Below are 26,633 nucleotides of genomic sequence, written 5' to 3' on the forward strand. Positions count from 1 at the left end.
TATTTTAAAAACAAAGTAGATATATAAATGTTGATAATGAATAATCAATTTCTGCTTACAAAAGAGTTAGCATTTTAAAATTTAAATAAAAGTAATAACATAGTTATGGCGTTATTTTCTGTCAAATGATTACGCCTATTAAAAATATATTAAAAAAATTAATTATACCGACTAATTAACTTTTTTTTTCGTTTTTAGCGCACTAATAATTTTAAATATTACAAAAAGAAAAGGGTCTGAAAAAATGAAGAAAAAAAATGATTAAAAATTTATGGCAAAAATAGTTGTAAAATTTATGGCAAAAATGATTGTTTAAGAAACTGAAGCAAAAAAAAAATTTACAATAACACCTGTAATAATCATAAAAGTCAAGATGGCGGAGGTATTTCCCAATCTGTTTGCTGTCTGTCTAAAAAAAAAAAAAAAAAAAAAATTAAGTGGCTTATGTTTATACATTACATTAGTAAAAATTTCAAGTATAGCTTAATATAAATTTGCTGAATATCATACAAATAACGATTTAATTATTAACTTGCAACGGATTAATTGTTTCCATTCTTATAAGATTGCTTTTTTTATGTAATCAAACAAACACATTGTGAAATCTACGCATAAAAGAATTATTTTCCTTCTAACATCCCTTCAGACTAATTGCGAATTCTGCACATAAAAGAACATAATTCAACACCCTTGCTCTTTCTCTCTGAAACGAGTACTGTTTTTTAAAACACACTATTTTTTTTAAAATTTTATTTCGTAACTACTGTAACACATTAGAAATAGGAAATAGAATTTATTTTTCCAGTCATTGTATGCGGCACACTGAAAAAACATCAACATAAAGAAGGATTGTAGAACGATGACTTGCATGCTAAAGAAGATACTAACTTTCATCTTGATCTTATCGCATCTTTCTCCTCGGCTAATTACTGAAAAAGCCACCGTTGAAAAAAAAAATAACAAAGGAATTTCGAATTCTAGCAGCAACTTCTTGATAACACAATTTCTAAATGTTTAACGCAGTTATCAAGAAAAAAAAATTAACCTTTGTTTGAATTTTTCATAACTATTACTACGCGAAAATATATGTAGAAAAGCAGCTGTCACTGTATTATGGTTGTAGCACATTTCATATATAACATGATTAAAGATGAAAGTGAATATCTTTAAAAATAAAAACAGTATTTGCTGCTTCATAAGAAATTGTTTACTTCATTCATTTGAATATTTTCCAATTTTAATAACTCCGCTACAAGATGGAAAATTCACAGTCAACTTCTCATTTTTTTACGGTTGCGACAAATTTCGACGATATTATGGTTCAATATAAAAATCAATAGTTTAAAAAATGTAAAAAGTATATGCTGATAGATAAAAAAAAAAATGATTTACTTAAGGTAGCAGTAAATTATACATTGTTAAAAAATAACTGTAAATTGTACAGGAGAAAAAACATATTTTTTTCCTTTAATGAAAGAAATAATTTGAAGAAAAATACAGTTTTTTCCCTGTTTTTAACCATTATCCGCAAAATGTAAAAATAAAAAAAAACTTTTTCTTTCTTTTTTTTTATGGACTGTCTTTGTATAGACGGTGTAAAGCTGTTTTGACAAAATGGTTTTTCTCTATTTTTCATCTAGATCATAAACGGATTAAAACCGTCAATTCAAATTCTAGTTTTTGCCATTCAATTAAGCTCATCATAGGATAACTTTACGTTTTTTCAAATCATTTTACGATTAATTTCCATACTTGTCCTAGCTTTTCAGCAATTATTTTACCGTTTTGAACATCGTATAAATAAAACTGCGAAACAAGTTTATTGTCAAGAAAAACGAATATTTTTTACTGGGTTAAAATAAGGAAATTTTGAAATTTAGATTAAAAAAATAAAACTGTTGTTTACAGTTGGGTTGCCATGGTTCCCCATACAAAGGTGCGTATAATAGTTTCGTTTATAAAATTGAAAAAAGAAAAACTCAATAATTTTGAAATGACAAAAAAAAATAATAATAATAATAAATAAATAAAAATATACTTCCATGTCAACATATCTCACAACTCACATGCAGTTTATTTAGAGAATACTTTTCGGAGCAAAGACTAAAAATATTTTTTTTCTTTTCCAAAAGCAGGAAACTACATTAAATATATATAAACACATAATTTCCTCAAACTAATTCCACTTTAATTCGTTATTTGTTGATTTACTGTTCTAAATCAAAACAGGCAATTATTTAAACTTACTTTCATTCAAAAATTTTATGTATTTCAATTTTCAACTGTAAATTACCGCAAGTCGTGATAAAAATGTTGTATTTTCTTTAAAGAATTGTTAAACATGTTTTAAAATTAATCAATTACTTGTTTACCTTAAAAAGCTTTCTAAACTATTCTTAAAATAGTTAAAAGAGAATACTAGAGAATCACTCTTCAGTCATTTCTTTGTATCCTCTTTTCTATTGCGTTAAATGTCAGTGACAACCTAATTATCTCATTATTATAACATAATTCAAATCATAATTTAAAAATATACATTTCTATCATAAAAAGTGAAAAAGGGCACTAAATATTATTCTCTACCAGCGTCAATGACAACCTAACTATTTCATTATTAGCATCTATTAAGCCCCAATAATTTAAAATTATGTATTTAGATCTGAATTTTTCCAATGGTAAAGAAAAGCAATTCATATTGAAATATAATATTAATAATGAAGTATAATATTCTTTATCTAAAATTCGCTCACTATGTAAAAAAAGGCACTATATCCTACCCTCTACCAAAGTCAGTGACTACATAACCTTTTCAGTATTAATATTTATTAAACCATAATAAATTGATAATTTAAAAATATATTCAGATCTGAAATTCCCTAACTAAGAAAAAAGATACCATATCCTACTCTCTACCAATGTAAGTGACAACCTAAACTTTTCATTACAAACATTTCTTATACCATAATAAATTAATAATTTAAAACTTTGCATTTAAATCTGAAATTCTTCAACTATAAAAAAAGGCAATTCGTAATAAAATACAATATTCATTCAAAACACCAATATGTGTGTTTTACTATAGTCTGGATTAAAAATAGATCGCGTTACCTCTATGTTATTCAAACAGACATGAACTTCATCATATGTGGAATGCTCCAAAGATTCCTCGGCCACAAAAGTTTCTATAGATTCTTCCCGCAAACGAACCACACCCCTTTCTATCCCAAACAATTTAATTTCATCCAAAATGAAAAGAAGAGATGGGGTGCTTCCTCCCCTTCACAAGATGTTCCGAATAGAAAGAGTATGATGATGATTGTGGGGCTTTTGGAACATTGCCTCTTCTGGCATCGAAATCGTAACCTAGCAACCATCCTGTACACAGAAGACTAGGCTGGTCGCTGCACCACCAGATGCAGTGGATGAAACCGCCGATCAATGGATGGTGGGCCACACCTGTGCTGCACCACCCCACCCCACACCACCCTTTTTACCTGAGGTATCCTCCGACCCACCCCCAGAAAGAGGCCAGCAGCATCACTGCCGAATGGGCCCCCGCAACCGCACAGCCCCGAGTTTCCATCAACATGCAGGGGGATCTAAATTGTGGATGCTACGTAAGGGTGTGGTTCGAAATTTTCTTAGGGAGAGTGGGGAAGAATCTTCAGAACAATTTTAGGAAGACATTAGAAGGTTTTGAGATAAGTGAGATCGTTTGGATGGATAATGAATATTCCCGCAATTTTGAGGGATAAAGTTATTTTGAAGTGTCATCTCGAACTTAATATTTATAAAATAATTAAGTTCTGGTTGATACTTCAAGAAAATTCTCATATAAGTGTTAAGTGCTGAAATAATATCTTTCTTAAACGAATCATTTTTGTTATTATAACAACGTTTATCACGTTTTAAAATCCAATAATCTAAAAAAAAAAAACTTCTCAGAACACAGGTTGTCGTAAAATAGTTTAAGCATTTGTTATAAATACATCCACACGCTCTTAGTTATCTAAAAACAGTTAAGGAACGAGAATTCAAAAAAGTGATTTGCGGTTTTTGTATTACTATCAGAACTCAAACCTAGATACTTTTGAAAAATATTTCTTAATTATTAGACAATATACCGTTATTTACCCACATTCAAATGGCTAAATAGTAATATTGTAATATCATACTACATATTGAAGCATATAACAGACGTTATCGTAAAATGGAAAACTTAACATCAAACGAACTATTACCAATACTGCAACAATGTATACAATGGAATGATAATTACACTAATAATTAACTTTTTAAAAAATATTGTATCTTTATAAATTACTCATGTTATATTTTGTGGTGCGTGAAGATTTTTTAAATTCTCAGTTAAAAAACGAAGCATTACAAATTAGTTTAATTTGGTTAAATACGTAAAATTAAATTGGTTCTCGTAATTTTCAAAGAACTTTCAATAAAAAAATATACATAAAAAGACTTTTTAAAGCTCTAAAAAAGCAAACATCAACCCAAGTTTGAAAGATGCAACCGAAAAAGAGAAGTCGCCATAACGAGCCTCCAAAACGCCTATAGAAAGGGAATAAAATTCTATTGCCAATTAACTTCAAACGCTCAGCACAATCGTCTGCAAGCCTATCTCCACCCTATCTTGAATGCACATCATCATCATCCCCATCATCACCCAACAAGCTCCATCCTCGTCGAATAAAACGATTACTCAGCGATAACCATCATATCTTTTCTCCCAGGAATGAATAAAGCCCCCAACTCACGTGGAGAAAAGAAAACCTATCCGGAAAATAAATAGAAAAATGAAACAGTTCTGGCGTGACTAGCTATGGGATGTACATAATAACCTGTCATCCCCCATGGCAGACACCATCCGTTGCTTATTTTCGTGTCGCGCCCTTGACTTGCAAGAGCATCCATGGAACACAATGGGATGCTCATGGAATATAAAAACTGGATGGTGAGATCCTTTTATTCTTTTTACCATCCACTAAGTATTATTAGCGTTAAATGCACGCTAACAAGGATCCCCCTTTTCTGTGGTAGGAAGCTATAAAAAAAAGTCCCTCCTCATTCACATGTTGCCACCATGGGACTGGAAATTTTTCAATAGAGTATTTTTAATAAAGTGAAACACGTGATCTACCCACTTCAATAGTTGAAAATTGATCTAAAAGAATGCTATGTACGGGTATGTCTCTGAACCAGAAGACAGAAATAGTAAACTCGGAAAAAGAAGTTGTTATAAATTTTTCCCGCGTATTTTATTTACATTTAAAAATCGAGATACGTGGATATCTCAGGCCGTAAAAAAAATTAAACTAAGAAGAAAGATTTAACCTATTTACAAAATACGGTTAGAGCAAATAAAAAAAATTTGTAATTTAACAACTAAAGTGATTTTTACAACCAAACTTTCGAGGACTTTTCATTTCCTTTACTTAACATCATTTCATTTAGTACACTAGCCGAGTATTAATTGAACAAATTCTATGCTTAACTGTGAAAACTAATATTAAATGATAGGGAAGATCTTTAAAAATAAAATTTTAAAAATTAAAACGATATTATTAAACACAAGAATCTTGCATCTAGAAATGCAACCCAATCCCGAAAAATATGTTTCACAGCAATCATAAAAATTTTCGAAAATAACTTTTTCGAGTACTGTTTATTCGCACTACTATTTTAACCCGTGCTTTTTTATCTCAAAGTAATTTTCAAATAAAAAACAGATGCGAAAAACAAGAGAAAAAAAAACAGACAACAATTTTTAATATAACTTCATAATAACAAAATATAATAAATAATAATAAGAGTATCTATACTTTTGTTAATAAATAAATTTAATCGATTTCAAAGAGGTCGCCTTTTGCTACAATGCAGAAGCGCAAACACTTATAGAAATTTTCAGCAAAGGGCCGCAATTCAGCGCTGGAAGAGACTCCTTTTCACTGTAATCCAATACTCATAACTACCAGAAGAAAAGGATCTGAATTGCAGGACACTCCAAGCACCTCAACAGTTGTTGAAAATCACCAAAATCCAAAATCTGCCATGGTCTAAAGCGGAATTTGCACGAGCGGCCAAACACCTCCATTTTTCGTGCGTGAGGGTGTTAAAATAAATCAAAAAATGTACCAGCTAGACATTCTAGAAGCTGTTGTACTTCCATTGGCCAAAAAAGCACTTCGGCAATGTAAACTGAACAATTCAGCAAGACACAAGAGTGGTGCAAGGCCCATTTTCCAGATATTATATCATCTAAAGAATAGCCACCCTACTCGCCAGATCTAAATCCTATAGATTACAGTGTACGGACCATTTTGGACTCTAGGGCCTGCACTAAACTGCACAAAAGTCTGAACTCTCTAAAGCAATCACTTCGGCAGGAATGGATTAGATTATAGGTAAAAGGCCCATGGCTGAAAATTACAATTAGCGTTTGCACCTCTGCAAAAGGCAGCCACTCTGAAACCAATTAAATTTACTTATTTATTACAAAAATCTACTCTTATCATTATTACTCATATTTTGTTAATTATTACACTTATAAATTGTTATTATTTGTTAATGTTTTACCGCAACCTGCATATCTGCATTTATAATTACTAACAACAACAACAACAAAAACTAAATTGAAACTACAAATTGAAAAGTTTAAGTAGTAAAATTAGAGACATTCCATAAATGTACACACGCCGTGAAACTTAATGTTAACTTTGATGTAATATTACTTTGAAATATTGCATGGGATTTACTTAACATGTAATGTTACACGCAATTCCAATCGATTTTCAAATTCGATATTTTTGAAAGTTATTCTAGAAAAAACCATATGAAGTTCCGCCATAAGTGAGACAAAAATTGCGGTTGTCTGAAAATACGGAAATCGATAGATTCAGTCAACTCCTTCGTTCTGGAATCCCGCCCGTTTGCGCCCGCGCAAGGATGCTAAACGGAGGTAACCGCCCTCCAGAAGCCCTGTGCTGGTAAGGATTCTCGAATCTCTGCGCATTCTAATTACAGAACTATTCATGTAAGATCAATCAATGAATTCCGTATACTTCTACTGATGATGAAAGTATTTTTAGAAATCAGAGATGTCTTCTTTAAGTCAATGCAAAATTATTCATGCAAGAAAAATTAAGGTGTATTGGGAAATACCAGACGATATAGTTCTATGTATAAAAAAATGTATTCACTTAAGAAATTTAACTTTGGAATTCCGTGAAATTGAAATTTCACTCTGCAAATTAAGGATTGCCTCCCCCCCCCCCTCTCAAAAATTTAAACTGCTAGAGCCGCTGAATTAACTTGAATTGAAATAGAACTCAATCGACTTTTCTAAAAACAAAAAATACTGAATGAAGTCAACGTCAATAAAAACAACATTTTTGGCTTATTTTGATCTAGATAATAAAATTTTAATTGTTTGCACTTTTCTTTTTTCTTACATTTCATTGCACTTTCTTTACGACGCTTAAGAACACTTTTTTTCTTGAAAGGTTAAGAATATAAGCAAAAACTAGTTTGTCTTTGCTTCATATGGTACAGGTACATAAAAAAAGAAAGAAGTGAAAAAGTATAAAGTGAAAGCAATTAACAATACAGTAACATTGATATAAATATTGGTCAAAATTCATTATTTTATTTACTGATTTGAGATAAAGTAAGCAAAAAATTTATTTTTTTACTTTTTTTTTTTAAAAAAAAAAGTCTATATTTTGCTATAATCCTTAAATCAGACATATTTTGCATAGAAATAAAAGAAAAATGTTTCTTTAAAAACATAGTTTTAAACTTTTTTTGTTCCCTATAATAAATTATTATTATTTGTTGATACAAATTTATTAAAATTATGTAACTTTTGCCCGGTCGAATTTAAAAATTACCATCACAAATAATTTCGAAAACAGAAATAAAAAACGTTATTCTTGAAACTATTGTAAAATAAACTTTTTAATGAAGTTAAAAAGTGATGTATGCGGAAAATTTTTGCATTAGTAATGGCAACTGCTCCTAAATGATTGGTAAGGTAAAAAAATAGAATAACAACAGAGTGAACACTAATTAGCCTAACATGAGGATATCAACCTTGTTTTGATAAACATTCAAAGCGAAAAAAGTTATAAAGATTGAAAACATTTCTTTAAAAACAAGAAATCAAAACATTAATCTCAAAACATTTCCTTTGGAATGACAACATTCCATCAGACAAAAAAAAAATATTGAATTTTGTGACGCATCATTACAAAATGAATCATAGATTTCTTTGATACGGAGTCCTACATCTTGTGACGATGACGAACACCTGAACATCAACTCAACTCAATTTCTCCGTTATTTTTACCTCTCACTCAATTGCAGGCAATTTCAAAACTAATCATGCAAGCGCAATATCCTTCAGAAAAAACAACAATTCATCCTGAATCCTAAGAACACCAAGAATCAGAGAGGAAAAGTGGTTTTGGGTCTTTTTCGGAAGTAGAACAAGAAAAGGAACACACGATTCGACCCAGTCATGCGCATCGCGGAGAGAAAAGCTCGATTACGTCATAGAGTTGTTTGGAAGTGTCTCTTTCATTCACTATAGAAACGCACGGAATCGTGCTCATTTCCAAGGAAAATCGAATTCTTCTAGGATACACGGATGCTTTGGCTTACATATAACGAACACAAATGTTTAGATATTTATTCATAAATGAGCTAAACTGAAGTAAATATTTTTGTATAAATTAAGGTATAAATGCACACAGTTTTTTTTGTGGTGCTCAAATATTAAAAGAAATTCAGTACTACATTTATGTTAAAACTAGCAAATTTAAACGTTCTTAGTCAACTATCAAATTTTACATGGCCAATAAATTCTAAAAATATCTTTAAATACTTTATTTTAGCAAAAGATAATATTTAAAAAGAGAAAAGTCAAAAGTATAATCCGTTGAGCAAACGATTATATCAATATCCAGAACGTCTGCTTAGGTTTACCAAGCAATTCTGAAACTTTTACTTTTTGATAAATTAGTAAAGCCTTTTATAAAAAAATAAATTTTATTAAGCCGGTTTATTTAGTACTTTACATTAATTCTTCTCGTTCTTCTCTCTATGAAATTTTAAAGCAGATTGCATTTTAATTTCATAAAAATTGCGAATGTGATGTTCAAAATCATTGGAAAGGAATATTCCATTCCTTTAAATCATTTTATTAATGCATGAAAGTAAAACTGATTTGAATTGGACAACACACAATTAAATTTAATTATTTTCGTTCTTGAAAGATATTGCCTGAATTTTTAAATTACATTTCCAGCAATCTTTATTTCATTTATTACAACAAAAAAAAGGCAACTTTATCAAAAATACATTAACAATAACAAGACAATTTTTCTCGTTATATCAACCAGAAGATTATTTTTTCTTTATTTATTCCTTATTCGAGAACTTTATTACCGAAAACGTCCGCCTCGCTCAGTGGATATTCAACATTAACCTCCTCCACAAAAAAAATAATAATAAGTGAAAACGAAAAGCTCTTCCACAATTTCTCCAAATCCAGTTACCTTTCCTCCGCCAACATCCGCTAGACCCCTCTCAGGTAAACAACCCCACCCCCCTGCTCCGAACCGCATCCTCACGGGCTCAGAAATTCCCCGTTAGCAATATCACTTCAAAGCTTTGAAGGGAAATGCCCCGCTCCCCTACTTAAAACACACCTGCAGATCACCGTCAAAGAGAAAATCCTGGCGCCCGCCATATGCTCCTCACCCCCATGGCACCTGAAAGATCCCCACACCTGTACCTCTATCCTTCCCATCCATATGGATGGAGCCCATGGATCCCTCACATGGGGGTGGAAGAGCTAAGAGCAAGATAAAGGTTATCGAATGGCGTCCATTGAAAGATTCTATTATCTCGTTTCATTTTGATATTCCAATTTGGATCCATATTCTAGAGATAAAAACAATACATGATTTTGCCAGCTTGCAGTAATTGAAACAAGTTTTCTCTTTGTCATAATTTCGCGATCTCTTGACATCCGCCTACATCACTGATATTGTTTTTGCGGGTTTTTTTTTTTTTTTAATACTTTCAATATCATTATCAGATACAAAAATGAATTGCAATTCACCTATCGCTAAATGATGTAGTTAGAAATTAAACGTTAAATAGTGAATTGTTAAATGAATAATCCCAGGAAACTGAAGTGGTAAGATATTAACTGATTAAAAACTTCATTCGCTTCAAAAAATATTATGTTTTTTTTATATTTTTGAAGCTAATGAAGTTTTTAATCTAGTAATAACTAGTGAAGTGCCTTGGAAAAACTTGTCACTTCAAATTAATATGAAGAAGAAATTTTACATAACTGATAATGTTTTTTTTTATATGTATAGCACAGTAATTAATAGCTTTAAATCGTATGCGAGACAGACTATAGAATTCAAAATTAATAAAAATAGCTTAGAAAAAATGCAGTCTGCCATCTCTTCAAATGCAATACCAAAAAAAAAACAGATTAAAAAAAAAACTTCTGTAAAACAGTTATATACATTTTAAATAAATACAAAAACCTTGATAGCTTCCTGACATTAAAAAAATTATTTATATGAAAAAACTGCGCCAAAATCTGGTTCGTTTTTTACATAATACTTATATTTATTACATAACACTCTTACATAATGCTTATTACATAATACTTATCGTATATCTAACTTTTATTTATGTGCTTATTGCCCTATTACACTCATACGTTTATTATGGCCTTTGAGTAATCACGCAGACAAATATTATGTACGCACAGAGGCTAGGAGCCATTGCGTATCAAAGTTAGAAGAACAATTCTTATTGGTCCAGTATGTAAAAAAAAACTATTTAAAAACACTAAAATAGAACTATTTAAGAATTTCGGCAGCTGAGGTATTACTAAAAAGAAATTCCCAGGATGATAAAAATACGTATAAGTTGCATAAGCTAAAAAGATAGCAAAATTGCGTTTCTAGATATCAATGCTTTTACTACAAAAATTAGAAAACATGTTGATTTTTTATATTGAGAAAAAGGGATAGTAAAAATTACTCACAATGTTAACAAAAACATCGATTGTTCTAATTACACTTTAAAATTTAAATAACAACATGAAACACTATGGCGAAAGAATTTCGAATGTGAGCAAAATAACGGAGGGGAAAAAAGATAAACTAATTTTGATTGTTTTAGAAAACTTATCACAAACACTATCGTATTAATAATAGTAATTGTTCGAATGGTTATTCATAAAAAATCAGCAAACTATTGCAAGATCATCACAACGATGCTACGTATGAAATAACGGCATCACAAATTTTAAACAAATGATTGCAATGAAAAAAGAGAAATAACACAAAAGATAATGACAATATTATCTTATCTCTCTTACTTTGAAAAGAGATGCTGTCGGTCGTTTGTTATAATAATATTAGTTTAATGTGGAACAGAATATAAACGGAACACATCATTGCTAACAAAGAAAACGATTCCCTGAAAAAGATTAGATTTTGCGCTTTGTCTTATCAGACGATACCACTTTTACGGAAAATACAGCATTTATTTCACAGTTGATCATATGGAAATAAAATCCACTACAATTTCGCCACACTTAAAAAAGAATTAAAGACATAGTTTAGGAGAAATAATCGAACGATATTTTAATTTTTCGCGAAGCTGAAAAAAAAAACTATAAAAAGAAAAAACTTCGTTATAGAAAACGATCATTACGTTAAAAGGATCGCAAATTTTGATTCTAAGTCAAACGATCTTAAAAACAATTGAAACGATTTTTAAAATCATTTTGTATCCATTCAAAAATACAAATTAAATCAATCTTAAAAAATTTCATTCTCAAAATTAAATTATTAATTTTTAGCATTGAAAGTAATGAGTTAAAAATGTTCAGAAATATTGATTAAGTTTTAAACGCTATCTGAAATAAATCGTTGTGCTCTCCGGTTAGAATTGTATGCACTGAAAAGTTTTAATTCTATAAGATGCTAAAATACGCCATGATGAAAAATCGCATGTACTAAAAATTTCCTCCATCTTTGTGTAGGGGAAAAGAGAATATTTTTCCTCATCGTGCGAAACGACTTTCCGCCGTTCCATCCTCCCGTTTCGTGATGTCCTGGTTTGTGTTCACGCCTTCTTCAAGTTACCATAGCAACGACCAGGTATCCGTCCGGACTTTCAGCCGGTGGCTTTTGAAGTCACTTGAAGGTCGTAGCGAATAAATTTATTTCCCATCAAAAATTAGGAGTAGGCGCTATTCGAAGTAACGGCTATAGTTTTGGAACTGTTCCAAAATAACATATCATTTATACAAGAGGATCACAAATCAAATCCCGATAAGATTAAATTAGAAATGAATTTGATGGATCTACCAAAAACTCATCTTTCAATTTTTCAACAGAACTTTATAACTTTAAAAGCTAACTATGAATAAAATAAATCAGCGATCTTAGTGTACGAACCTGAAAAAGATGTATAATTTATTTTACTGAGACTCGTGATTATTTAAAACGAAGTAGTCTTATTGTTATGTTTCTTTAGTAGACATGCTCCGAGAAAAATCTGGAATTCGGTAAAATTGAAGATTTGTAAACCAAAGCGCAACAAAAATGGTGTTGCATAAGTAATAAATGTAAAATCAATTATCACGTAAAAATGCTACGTGTAGAAATCTCTATACTAAGACTTAAAGTTTAGTAAGCAATGATCAAATTAGAAAGCAATTATTAAGAAGCATAATTGCTTTCGTCTATCAACTATTATTAGGATAATAACGTGCAAAATTAATCCAGATCTTTGATTTATATCTTTGATCCACCCTGTGAAAGAGAACATTCCTTAAAACCACTAGGACACTAAAAACTTAAATCAATTGCCATTATTTTTTCTTTATGAAAATTCTTTTTTCAACAAATAAATATTTCGCTGGAGCAAAATATTATACAAGGAATAAACTAATACATTCCAAAAAATTTAATATTGAAGTTTTAAGTCTTAAAAATTTAAATATCGCTAAAGAAAAACTTAAAGGGTGTAAAAAAAATTTTTACCATAAGAAAATTTTCGAATACAATCCCATAAAAATGTGATTAAAATATGAATTTTTTTTATATATATAAATTTCATAATAAATTACATTTTTCCAATTTTTTTTAAAAATTATTATTGCAGTAGTCAGTGGTAGTCCGAGTGGTGCAAAACGTCACCCAAAAAGCATTTCTATGAACATCAATCGAAGAGTTAGCGTAATCCATTGCAAATCATAGAGAACGATTATAACTGTTATCATTTAAGAACCCAATAACTTCTTAACTGGATAGAAACAGATTAACAAATAAACAAAATTTTATTCTTAACTTTGACACACATGAAGTGTAACGGTGGAATCTTTCCCACGTAGGGAAAAATGGTGAAATGTTCTGATATACCAAAGATAACGAAGCGTCAGACCTCACACAGAGAACAGCTGTGATCAAGGTGTCTATCAAACTCAAACGTAGTAGAAAAACTCAAAACAGATAGCCCGGTGATACATTCCACAAACACCCCTCTGTTGCTTGAAAATGTTAAATTACAATTACAGGCCATAATTGTTCTTGACTGGATCACACATAGTTTGAGGCACGAAAGTCGAATGCATTTAGGTTCCCCCAAATTCAATTTTTTTTAAAAAAGTGATGTGATACACAACACAAGATCACAAAACCGAACACAATTCTGGACACTAAATTTCACACAAAATGTATTCACATAAATGTATATGATAGGCACCCCGAAGTTGTGAAAATAAAGTATTCACATAAAAAGGAAGGGGAAAAAAGATAAAACCCTTTACGAGATAATATTCTGAATGTGTAACAAAAAAATATGTAATTGCTAAATTGCATATTTTTAAGCGTTAAATTAAAACTTAATAAAACTGCACGCAAATCATACAAATCAAAAATTGAACATCCACTAGGAATGCTCCGTGCCTGCAAAAAACTTATCAGTGTTACATTGTATAAAAGAAACAAAAATTTAAGAAATGTAACAAAATATTTGGAAAGAATTATTCTTTTTTTTTGGGGGGGGGGAGAGACAGAAACGAAATATACAACTTAAAATGAAATAACAATTTAAAAAAAGAAGAGATTAGAAATTCTGGGATGTTTAAAATTAAAATTGCATAAATCACTAGTCTTCTCGTTATCAGGGACCATTTACGATTTTCTAAAAAATCTAATGTCTGAAATGTACAAAAAAAAAAATTCTAAAATTTTTTTAAGGGAGCTATAAAACATGAAAAAACGATCACTAAGTTCAGACATCCCCCAACAGAGGGGGGGGGGGGAATTTGAGTACTCCTTCAGTCTTAAGGAAAATAAAATTAGCTAATTTTACAAAGGTTCTGAAATACGATTTTAAAGCTCTGACTGACCACGTGCTCACGTTGAACTTTATAATATCCTTAACTTAAACAGAGAATGACATTGAAGCAAGACTTTTCAGAAAAAAATTGCCTGAAGTAATATCTTCCATCATTTTGTTCTTACACTCATGGTAGAAAGAGGAGCATCTCTGTACCGGACTAGGAACATATTTTTATAATACGTACTTAGAATTGTCAGAACAAAAAATAAAAATTTTGTTAACATATAGTGATTGGTCAGTCGCTTTTCAATTTTTAAAACACAATAGCGCATTATATATACATAAGCAAAATGCATGGAGTCGAAAATAAAAAGCGTACGTACCATCCATAAAATTGAGTACGATTGTAATCTAAATGGAGTAATTTAAATGAAATTATAGTGACATAAATTACAACTCTTTAATATTTACTAAACAATGCTTAAATAATAAATTTAACGTTAAATATTAATCTATAATTACGTACTTAATTTGCTATTTCCTAATCGCATAACATCTCCTATGGAGTGCACTTCACTGTAGGATATATTTAATTATATTTACGTTTCGTTTAATGCACAATTTAAAAATAGCAGTAAGCAAGTATATATATTAAAATGAATCAATTTTTACTTTAAGCACCAAAACTATTGTTTCATTCAAAAAATTACAACTCTACAAAATAAAAAAATATCCAAACATTAATAAAGCAATAACTACATGCATATATGTGTGTATATATGCGTAGATATTAACATTAATGATTTTTATTTGCATAAAATATAATATTTAGACTGTCCTCATAAATGAATTATATTTCGTTCAAAACAATATAAGTTTTAATACATAATTTTTAAAAAAAAAACTAACTATAAAACTAATCTAAACTAATAAATGCAAGAAATAAACCCCTAATGATATTAATTAAACCCTAATATTTAACCAAGCGAATATAATAAGTACCAAACACATTTCACTAGCAACAAATTTTTAAAAAATGAACAAAATAATAACTTTTTTCGCCCCAAAACTTAATTTTAAAAAAAAATAATAATCCCAAAATAAATAAAGCTAATAAACTCCTTGTAGAACTATTTAGTCCCTAATAATTAACCAAGCCAATACAATAAATACCAAGCACCCTTCAGTAGAGATAAATATAAAATATTAACGAAATCGCACCTTTTTTCGTACCAAATCGTAATTAAAAAATTAACTAATCCCAAAATAAATATAAGTTAAAAAGTTCTTGTAAAACTAAGCCGAAACGATAACTTCCACGCAATTTTCACTAGATTAAAACTTTAAAAAACAAAAATTAACAAAATCGTACCTTTCATCCGAAATCGGAGTTTCTTGGGGACAACAACAATAAACAAAATCCTTCGAGCAACCACCTGACACCAACACAAACCTATCTATACAACTGTTCTGGGGAAGGGATGAAAGATGCTTTCACTATCACATCAGTCATTCCCAATCCTTTTCCTAACTCGCACTCTGATTGGATGGTAAGAAAACAAGTCTTTACAGCACTCTGTGTTGTCCCACTTGCTTTGGGGGGGGTGGCGGAAGCACAGTAAAGATTACACTACAGTGACAAATTTTTACGGGAATGCGAAGACAGACTGGAGAGATATTTTTAGACATGCCGGAATTTTCCCACTATTGATAACATTAATAGATATGGAATATCAATCATATTGCATTATCGGGTTTATTCTGCCAGGAAGGATGAGTTTTTGGGCACATTATTTCTTAATCGGTTGTCACATAATTAAATAAATATCATTAATAGAACGCTTTTCTTCTTTGTCATCTAAACGCTGGTTAATTTATGTTTTCAAACGTTTTGTAATAGTTGCGAAATCATTAGAAGGAATTAATCATCGTCTGCAAGGAAGTCAAGAACGTACATTTTGCACCCCAAGGAAATCCAAAAAATAAAAATTTATAGTTTGCAGTAAAAATTATAGTTCGGTTTTAATCGCTTTTATTTAGAAATTGTAACTTGTTGCGTGTCATATTAAATCTACTCCTATTCATAAAATAGGTGCAGACGAATATATATATCGGACACTATACTCACTGTTTTTCTTTTTTTTGTTGTGCTTATAAAAATATTTAATTAACTTAATAACATATTTAAATGGAATAAGTTGTTCTGTTATAAAATTTAAATATAGTTAAAACTGTAATTTTTTAATAAAAAAAAAAACTTGTAAGTTTTAATTCAGTTATTGAAATTGTTAGCGAAAATTTCTGATGCCAACATGTAAAATTATTTATCAGATAAAAAAAATTACACAAGATTTTTAAAATATTTCAATTAATATTTTTCCTAGTTGCACCCCCTGGAGAAAATTTCTGCGAGAGTCCTTGCATGGGATTAAGTATATAAAAAAAAACGAGGGAAAAAAAAACTCCAAAAGTTCAATTTTGTTCTTATTAGAAAACTATAAATCCTGACATTCCTAAAACGCTTGTTAATTCCATGGCTCTCTTATATTTAAATAACTGAAAAATTGAAAAAGTGTTGTTGGAAAAAGAGCCGTATTTAGAAGATTTTACTTTAATGCAGAAAAAGAAATGATTCATACTGTATTTCATAACGTTAAATTATTAAATATATATTATGGATCAAAAAATTTGACAGTAATAGTAATTTTTAAGCGGAAGGGTCATAAGGGGTTTCGAGAAATATGATTTTTTTTTAACATGTTATGATTTTGGAAACACGTAATCAAATTTATACCTAATTAAAAATCCATTATTTATTTAATATTTCCGTTAATTGCATAATCCATTATTTATTTAATATTTCCGTTAATTTTATGAAATTATTTAATTGAAATACTTGTGAAGAAATTCTATTAACAATATAATGATTCTATTAATAATTTTTTTCTATTAACAATATAATGAAATTTGTATATTTTTGAAGAAGTATGTTTCTTTGATAACCGTTCTCAGCGTTTACTTTCTTCTTTAATCGTTTTTATTTTAATGTACACCATATCATACATTATTTAGTTTATGCGTGTAATAAAATCTAATTAACAGCTAGACTATCGATGCTGCTTTAGACCCATAAATTCAACTGTCTGACGTAAAACTAAATTTTAAAACTAATATTTACAAAACGATATGATGAAAAAATTTCATTCTGCATTCATTCACTAAATATGTTCAAAATAACTAATGAAATTACAATCATTAAATATTTTTAAAATAATTGATAGTCTTTCGTTAATTAATATGTTCACAGTTTCTAATTAAATTTATTCATTAAGTCTAGGGGTTCCGTCGAAAGAATGTCGATCATTTAGGGTTCCACACTTGGGAGTAGCTGTTTTAGATAATATCCTGTTATTTATTTAACGTTAATATAAATTATCAGAAACATTTTTTTCCCTAACGTTTCATTAAAATACTATATTCACATTTGTTACATTATTATAAAAGTAACTGTTTAATGGCACTCTTTATAAAGTATAAATAGTGCCTATTTAACAAATGAATTCAGTGCTTCAGGGCTGCTGATGGATGGGGGAGCCTCTTAACTTATGAATATGTACTAAGGTGTATGAATTATTTATAATAAAAGGAAAGGAATATTTATTTGGGGGTCTTATAACCTTCTTTTTTACGCTTTCACATATTTCTATGAAACATTACAGCGTAATAAATGAAAAATAATAAATTTATGCTTAAAATATAAAAATTGTAGACTCCTTTTTAATACGAAATAACTATTTCTTTCATGCTAAAATTTAAAACTTAAACATTGTACTGTTCATTGCTATTTAAGTCTCTTACTGGAATGAGTAATTACACTTTTTTTTATACTATTTCCCGTGTAGCATAGAGTAAGATTAGGAAATTTTGTTACTGACCTGTGGCCAGGCTAATTTACAATCTAGCAGCCTTTAACAATTCGCTCTCTCTCTCTTTTTTTTTTTTTTTAANTTTTTTTTTTTTTTTTTTTTCCCTTTTTTTTTTTTTAGATTTTTCTTTTGGTTCTAATTAGTCGCAATTATAATGAATGCAAGATTTTATATCTTTTAAAAGATTTTATATCCCTTAAAACGTGGCTGATATAGCATTTTTAATATTGGACACTTTTAAAAACACGTAGCCACTTTTTCAAAATTGAAAATTCTAAACTATTTTAAAAAAAGAACTATTGCTATTATAAATGCAAAGTATTTCATTTGAAGCAATTATCAAAATATGGGTAAACACTCAAAAAATTTTCCTGGTCTTTCCAAGTAGGTTTATAAAAATTTTAAGCATTTTTTATATAACGCTTCCAACTAATAAAATGTAGGGTTCTTGAACCAATAATGCTACATAAAATTTGCATTTAGCCAACAAACATAAAATTTATTCGTTACAAAATAAATCTGAAATAATTGCTATCACAATGACATGAATTACATAACTTTTAAAAATTATGTGCCTTAAATGATAACAATAATATATATATATATATACGATNTAAATATATATTAATGAAAACTTTGGTACCTAAATTCAATAAAATTTGAAATTTTGAACCAGAGTTAAACAACTTGAACTTTATAATCATTCAATAGTTTTTCCCGTGCAATAAATAATACGAGAATTTGAAAGCACATGTTTTGGAGAACATGGAGTGTATTTCAAGCGTATAAAATGGTGATTGGGTGGTAATTAACAAACAAATTTTTAAACGCCATTTTTAATATTTAGTCGCCCTGCGACCGGTGGCGGTAACTTGCCCTATCCTGTTGGTCAGTTACCAACATTCTCCCACGTAAAAAATATAAGTTTGCTATTTTTACTGATATTATATCCAAATATTGTTTTTATTTGGAATAGAGTATATGTTATTGTACTAGTTAAGAGTTCGGCTCCATCTTACTATTGGAACCGTCTTTGGTGACGTCATGAGGTGACGTAGGATATCTACTGGCAGTCAGGAGATTCGTCCTCTAAAGGTCTTCACCGTCACACTACAATCCCCCTTCGTACGCATGAGGATTGCAAAAGGTCAAACCAACTATGGGGGGTTTGCGCAAAGCCTCCTAGAGAATGTAAACATTACGGCTTGTTGCCACTTCTCTAGGAGGCTTTGGTTTGCGTCCTCTAATGTCATATTCACGTTTCCGTGGGCAGTTGTATCACATTTAACTGAATTCAATGTAATAATTGCATAAGAATTTGAAACTAAATTAAAATTACTTTACTAATAGTAAAAGAAGCCATCAGCTTTATTAATCTCAAATATTTTTCAAAAAGCTTACATTTTGAGATTAAATTGAAATTAATTTGATAAGGAAATGAACAACAGCTTTAGTCATAGCTGAGAATTTTCAACTCACTAAATAATTTTAGACTAATATAACTTTCATGATAACGTGTAGCACTCTGCAACTTTATTCGTTACAGAGATTTTTCAAATCACAAACAATTCAAGATTAAATTAAAATTACTTTGATAAGAATTGGTCAATAGCTTCATTCATTACATTGATGACATTACCCGTCATTCAGGCATTTTTCAAATCGCTTGATTAAGATTAAATTAAAATTACTTTGAAGAGTAAACAGCATAGCAATTTTTTTCCAAATTACTAACAATTTAAGTCTAAATTAAAATTACTTTATTACAGAGAATAACAGCTTTATTCATTTCAGGGATTATGATAATCACTACACGTTTTGTTTTATTTACGTTATGCAAAGTATTAAAATTGGCCGATTTTCATACTGTAGAGTTGCATGTAGGAATATACATCTCATATTTTATTTTATAACCGTCGTTGAACAGCAGACACAATTTAGGGTTTACGGCTAGTAATGTTCAACTCCGTAGCTTTGTGATTTTGACCCCAATACAGAAGACAAAGGAACTCCTGGATCAAGTATTGGGAGAAATTTGCCTTCGTGGAGGACTTTTGATGGAACTAACCCATATTTGCGTTACATGTTGAGGAAAATCACGAAGAACTCCTAAGGGCAGCCTGTCGGCAAGTAGACTAACCCATGATTCGTCTACCACTGAGGATATTTTACGTCAGTACTGTGGTCGGTGAGACCCGGGAGCGGAACTCTTATCGACCGGCTATTGCTAGGATTCGAATCCGGTTCATTTCATTGGAAAGCGAACGCTCTATCCCCTGAGCCACTACGACTCTAGGAATATACATCATTGAAGACAACCATTGTAAACTAAACAACAAGCTTTCTGAATTCACCCTTATTCGGTTCATTCAGTGTTATTATTCAGTTTTTAAGAGTTTTTGGATTAAATTTAAATAAAAGATGTAACTTAGCAACGAAACAAAATTTACAATTCATTTCATAAAAATTTGAAATTTTTTGAAAAAACTTTTTTCAACTTAAACTTTTTTTTTATTATTTTCAACTACTTATTTATTAATTTATTAGTTTATTCATTTATTCATAATTTTTTCTTCGAAATTTCAAACTTTTTAAGTGATTTTTCTTATTTATATTTTTCATACAATTTTACGATGTTAACAAAAATTGAAATGATCATATTTTACTGTATTTCTTATACCCATTCACCCCTTGTCAGCAAAAATAAACAAATCCTTGATCTCTTCTCCTCCCCCTTTAAAATTTGAACTTCCGCTATGTTATTACAAAAACAAGTTGAAACATGCTAACCAGTTAGGTACTGAAAATTCCCAGGAATAACAGGAATTTTTCAAATGGGTTTTTGGTTAACCTTACCTAAGTTTTCTTCCCACGATGGATAAGCAGCAAACTTGTTCTTGCTATTTAATTTTTGCAGTTTCAAATTTTGCCTCAGTACCAAATCCATCATCTTCTTTTAAGTACTCCTCTTCATCTTAGCTCTAAATAAATCATGCATTTGCTCACCTACTTTAAATACATATTGCAAAAAGTATAGGACAAAATGAACAATCGCCACCGGCTACAGGACGACTAGATATAACAAATGACGATTAAAAAACGTCTACCAATCCCTGCCCGATCGCCCCTTTTTTTCATCGGAAATGCACCCTATGTGCATATTGTTATTTTTAAATGTATATGAAATTATGATGAATACATTATAATATTCTGAAACTGTGAAAATCAACACATGCAATTAAAATAATCAGTGTAAAATAATTATTTTAAAACTATAAAGCAATTTTTTCGCACAATTGTTAAATATTCTCTTTGGTGAAAATCAGTTAACAAGTTTTTTAAGTTACCAAAAATAGGATTAAATTTTAAAAAAAAATAATAAAAAAATTAGTGAATAAAGTTGCAATAGTAATCGTGCAAACTGATAAGACTTAAATTTTATTCCAATTGTATCAGGGACTAAATTTGAAAAACTAAATTTGTGTTTATAGAATTTTACACAAATTTAGGACAACAAATCCTCAAGAAATAAAAATATTCTTAAGAAATCGTGAGGGTTAACAAGTGATAACGAGCCAGGACGAAGAATCTGCATGCACCCCCCCCCCCNAACCCCCCCCCCAAAAAAAAAATCATTTAAAAAAAAAGAAGCATGTGCTTAATTTCGGCACATTAAAATAAATTATTATTAACATATAAATCTTACAATTTACAGTTTACCAAGACAGTTAATAAGTTATACACGTCTGTAAAGGATTTTGTAAATGATTGCGCGCATTTATTTCCATTGTTTTAATGCTAACTTTATTCTTTGTTCTACCACTGAATTATGAGGAAATGGTTATAAGAAGAACTCTGAAGAACAAGAACAAAATTTAAGTTTTTCAAATATCTGATTAATATTATTTTGACACATGAATCCGCATCTTAAAAAAAGGATCACCTCGATAATTATTGAATTTACCGTAAAATCGTTTACCATAAAATGTTGTACAATCAAACATTATCATAAGATTACTCCCTAATAAAAGAACATTGCTTTTAGTTTTAAGTCTTCAATTTGATACAATAATCAATATAACAAACGTAATGAAAACAGAGAATAACGGTAAGAAAAAACGATGAATAAATATTATAGGAAAACACCGTTAAATAAGGAACAAATAAAAAACTTACAGGTAAAAAATAAAAAATTATTCCTTTTGGTAATTTTATGCTGCTGACAAGCAAAATAATCTTTTGTTAGTTAACAAGCAATACGATGCGATTTATTGGCCAACAGGAGAACGCAAACGACATAGAGAAATGGTTTTATATCAGTTTTATGTAATAAAGAGACAAGTTTTCAAATTTTCCAGATTTAATCTTTATTTATTTTTCTTTTTTCATTGTAAAATTTTTGTTACTAAATGAATTGTTTGAAAATAATAGTTGAAATAATTTATTTGAAAACGATATTTAAAATAAAAAAAGTAACACTCAACTCTTCAGCAACCGATCCTATAAAAGGCTGAGTTACAGAATGTACGTTTCGAATTTTACGCACTTACCGGAATATTGCTGTAGAATAATCGAGAAATAACTCGTTATCTAAAAAAATATATGTACCTTTAATAACGCCTCCGATTTCATTTGAAAATGATATTTAAAGTAAAAAAAAAAAAAGAAAAAAGACACAATTATATTTAGCAAACGATTTCTTTTTAAAATCATTTGCTAATTCTTTTTTTCTTTTCTTTTTTAAAAAAAAAAACTGTTTGCTAAATTTAATTTTGCAACAAAAATTATATTTAGCAAATGAGATTTTTTTTAAAAAAAATTAGTTAAGAGCAGTAAAAGCAGTTTCGCATTTTCTCCGTATAGATCTCCAGCAAGAGACAAATTGGAAACACTTGCTAACCAAACCAAATCTCATTTTTTATTGACTCATGCTATTGACTCAGACGACTAGACAAGTCATAATAATTGACCCACAAGGACGACCACAAGATGACCATCGCATCACCTTATCGCTCCGGCAAATCCCAATCCCACCTTATCAGGAGCCTAGCCGAGTATATACGCCCTTTCCTCTTGACATCACGAGATTAATCCCCCCTCCCCCATCCTTCAGCTATGCATGGCAATCAGAAATAAACAATGAGAGTGGAACAAAGATTTTTGTTCCAAGTCCAAACTTCACGAACAGAGGGGAAAAGAATGAACACAAGAGCATTCATTTGTTTCAAAATATCCTCAGAGGATGCGGGAATAGTGGAGGAGAGAGGTAGGGTGGAGGAAAAATAGAACAGGTGGTAGTTTCGGCAAGCATCTTGTTGCCACCTTTGACGTGGAATGCCTTTTTTTTCTTCCCTTTCCTTTTATTCAGCAGCAGATGACGGTATCATCGTCATCATCAAACCCACGAGTGTCGCTTGCGCGTGCATTGCCTAGGTTAATCGCCATAGGGGGATCAGCTAAATATTTAAGAACTACAAATCTAGAATTCTTAGAATACTGAAAAAGAATAATTAGTCTCCCCCAAATAACGTAAACCTAAGTTTTTTCCAAAGTACTTTCGCCAACAAAATTTTAAAAAAATAAATAAATAAAAATAAGAAAAAGAACAAAATAAAGTGCCTTGCATTCGAAGCAAAGCTATATTTTCAAACATTATATACCATCCTTCCGTAATTAACTTGACGTAAGAAAAGAAAAATAACTTAAAACATTTTTTAAAAAAAATAAAAATTTCAAAAAATCACAAACTTGGTTTTGATTATTTCATCTTGATGAAAAAGATTATTTCATCTTGATGAATATAATCAAAATCAATGTGAAATTCTTAATTTTGGCAAATTTTTATGAGTCCAAATAATAAGCGTTAGAAGCATTGTTTAAATAAAAAAACAAATTAGATTTTTCCTTTTAACAAAACGGTGGCCTTTTTTCATATTGACTATTCGCTCCGTTTTGATTGTTAGTAAAGATGGCGGTGAAAAGCTTACAATAGGCTAAACTTGACCTAACAATCATGAAACAACTGTAACCAATTGTCCGTAAGTGAGAAAAATAGCTGATTATTCGCAAAAAAAAAGAAAGCAAAAAAGCGTTATTTCATGTGGCCTTCGAAAACAGCCAAATGAATTGTTTCAGCAAACTATCTAACGATTTCTTATTGGAAAAATTTTTGGAATAGTTTTCTAAATGACAATTCATTTACTGAGGAAAAGTTTAAAAGTTTACGGATAAATACAACAAACTGATGCAAAAATCTGAATTACAAAAAAATAAAATTTGAATGAAACGAAATATTAAACATCATTAAGTTGTAGTGTGTATTGTACTTAAAAAGTAACTTCTTCCAGTTATTTGCTTCTCTTTCAGTTACTAAATGATATCTTTACGTAAGATGGTGCAAATAACGTTAATCCGATGTCAACGAAATACACAATTACTATTATTACACACAATTACTATTAGCAACTGCTGTGGTTGAAAGTGATTAATGATCGAATGACTGTATGATTGTAACTCTATGATAGAGAAATTGACAGACCAAACTGTCTATTTTTAAAACTCATTCAAATGGAATCTTTTCTCTCTAAGACCACTCCTGTGAAGTTTATGATACAGAAAACATGCTCCATCGTGTGTGGCACAAAGAAAAAGAATATTTTCATAACTGATAAGAAGTTTTGACTAAAACAGATGAGAATAGAACAGGTGGTAGCGGGACAGGGTGACAGTTATGAACGAGAACACACTGGTAGAATGTTCCCGTACGTTTTTGGGGAGCCAGAACGCCGTTCCAGAATTTAATTCCTCTCATTAAATTGAAATTTCTATTTAATTCTGCTAGAATATCTTAACAGATGTGTATAGTGAATGATCATTTAAAATGAAGAGAATCTGTAGAAAAAATTGAATAAAGAGAGATGAAAGAAAAATTAACAGTGGACGTTACGGGTATTAACTTTAGAAAATAACAATTGTGAGTCATAATTAAAAAGTTTTTAGTTGGCGTTTTAGTTAGCGAAAATTGTTCCTTTAATTCCTCGAATCTTTTTTTTTTCAACGCCCATCTGGGTTGACATTTTGCCAATTCAGACATATTTGGGCTGATAGATGGGCCAACGTTGCTTCAACAGTAAGGACAGATAGTACAGAGAAGAAAAGAACATCCATGCCTTATCCGGGACTCGAACCCAGAACCCTTCTGAAGCACTGACCCTTATACAGTTCGGTCGGCAATTCTTCGAATCTTTCAGTTACTATTGTATTTTAAAATAATTATAACTAATGAATAATTATTATTCGCAGCGCTACAATTTGGTACTAGCTTTTACCAATAGTAGCACAGGATTTAAAAATTTTAACATAATTTTTAACGATGAAAAAGCGCATGTCAAGCTTCATTATCGCTCATTTTGAGCTATGAATGCGTTTTTGAACTATGTTAATTTTTTTTTCCAACGCGTAAATCAATGTTCTACTATACTATGTTCTTAAATTAAGATCTTATTAAGTTATGCAGTAACTTGCATATGCGTTTCATGATATTGAAATCTATGTAAAATTAATAATATCATAATTTGTACAATACTATGCATATACTATCTCCATTTCCTCTAACGCACCATTTGAATTTGTTTATTTTTTTTTGCAACGCGCATATTAAGCTGCATAATTTTCTAAAACGCTCTTTATTAACTTGATAAATTTAATAAATAAATAAAAAACAAGCATATGGAATCAAAATAGATGCAGAGTGGCAACTTTATACCGCCCCTTATCGCCCAAAGGAACAACGGCCGTGAAGGTAAACTAAAGAAATGGCCAGGCTTCGAAGAGAACAGATGTAATCCAAAAATTAATTCGCTAAGTTGCCACCACGAATGGACACACAAGGGAAAATGTCAATGATAGCAAACGACCCAATTTTTACTTGGCCATGGTTTTTTTCTGAACTATTGAGTGGACGTAGTAATTGAAAGTGAGAAACCAGCTTCAGCTTCTTTTTTTTATCTTATGAATTTAGATGAAGAATTAAATCATGCGAAACAAAGCGGTAGTTTGCGCAAAGGAAAAAGAACTCTAAGACTTTCAGTGTTGTCATCTTTGAAGTCTTAGTATTGTCGTTAGTGAAACGCTCCACATAGAAAACGCAAGAAAGCTTAAATTAGGACAAAGCGGAACGCTAGTTCGTAACCACCAATCTGTCATTTTATGTTCGGACTAAAATATCATTCATTTAATTGAATCAAAGCAAAAAATTGTAACTAGTTTGCATAGATTTCAATATTATCAAACGCATATCCA

At 30.1% G+C, this 26,633-nt stretch overlaps 1 protein-coding gene across 4 annotated transcripts in view; it reads right to left on the minus strand.

Annotated features, from left to right (window-relative positions):
• LOC107456729 (zinc finger protein 236) overlaps positions 1-26,633 on the minus strand; it is a 56,235-nt gene that overhangs the window by 6,763 nt on the left and 22,839 nt on the right. The window contains exon 1 of one of the 4 annotated variants that reach the window (XM_016074677.4): positions 15,779-15,946. The exons of 1 other annotated variant lie outside the window; for it this stretch is intronic. In XM_016074677.4, the coding sequence (XP_015930163.2) occupies positions 15,779-15,785 (7 nt within the window). In that variant the 5' untranslated portion in view covers positions 15,786-15,946. Of the gene's footprint in view, positions 1-3,108; positions 3,461-15,778; positions 15,947-26,633 lie in introns of those variants that run through there. 2 more of the 4 variants (XM_071179585.1, XM_016074680.3) reach the window with 2 other exon arrangements.

The sequence above is a fragment of the Parasteatoda tepidariorum genome, chromosome 4, assembly GCF_043381705.1.
Source record: "Parasteatoda tepidariorum isolate YZ-2023 chromosome 4, CAS_Ptep_4.0, whole genome shotgun sequence".
Lineage (NCBI taxonomy): Eukaryota > Metazoa > Arthropoda > Arachnida > Araneae > Theridiidae > Parasteatoda > Parasteatoda tepidariorum.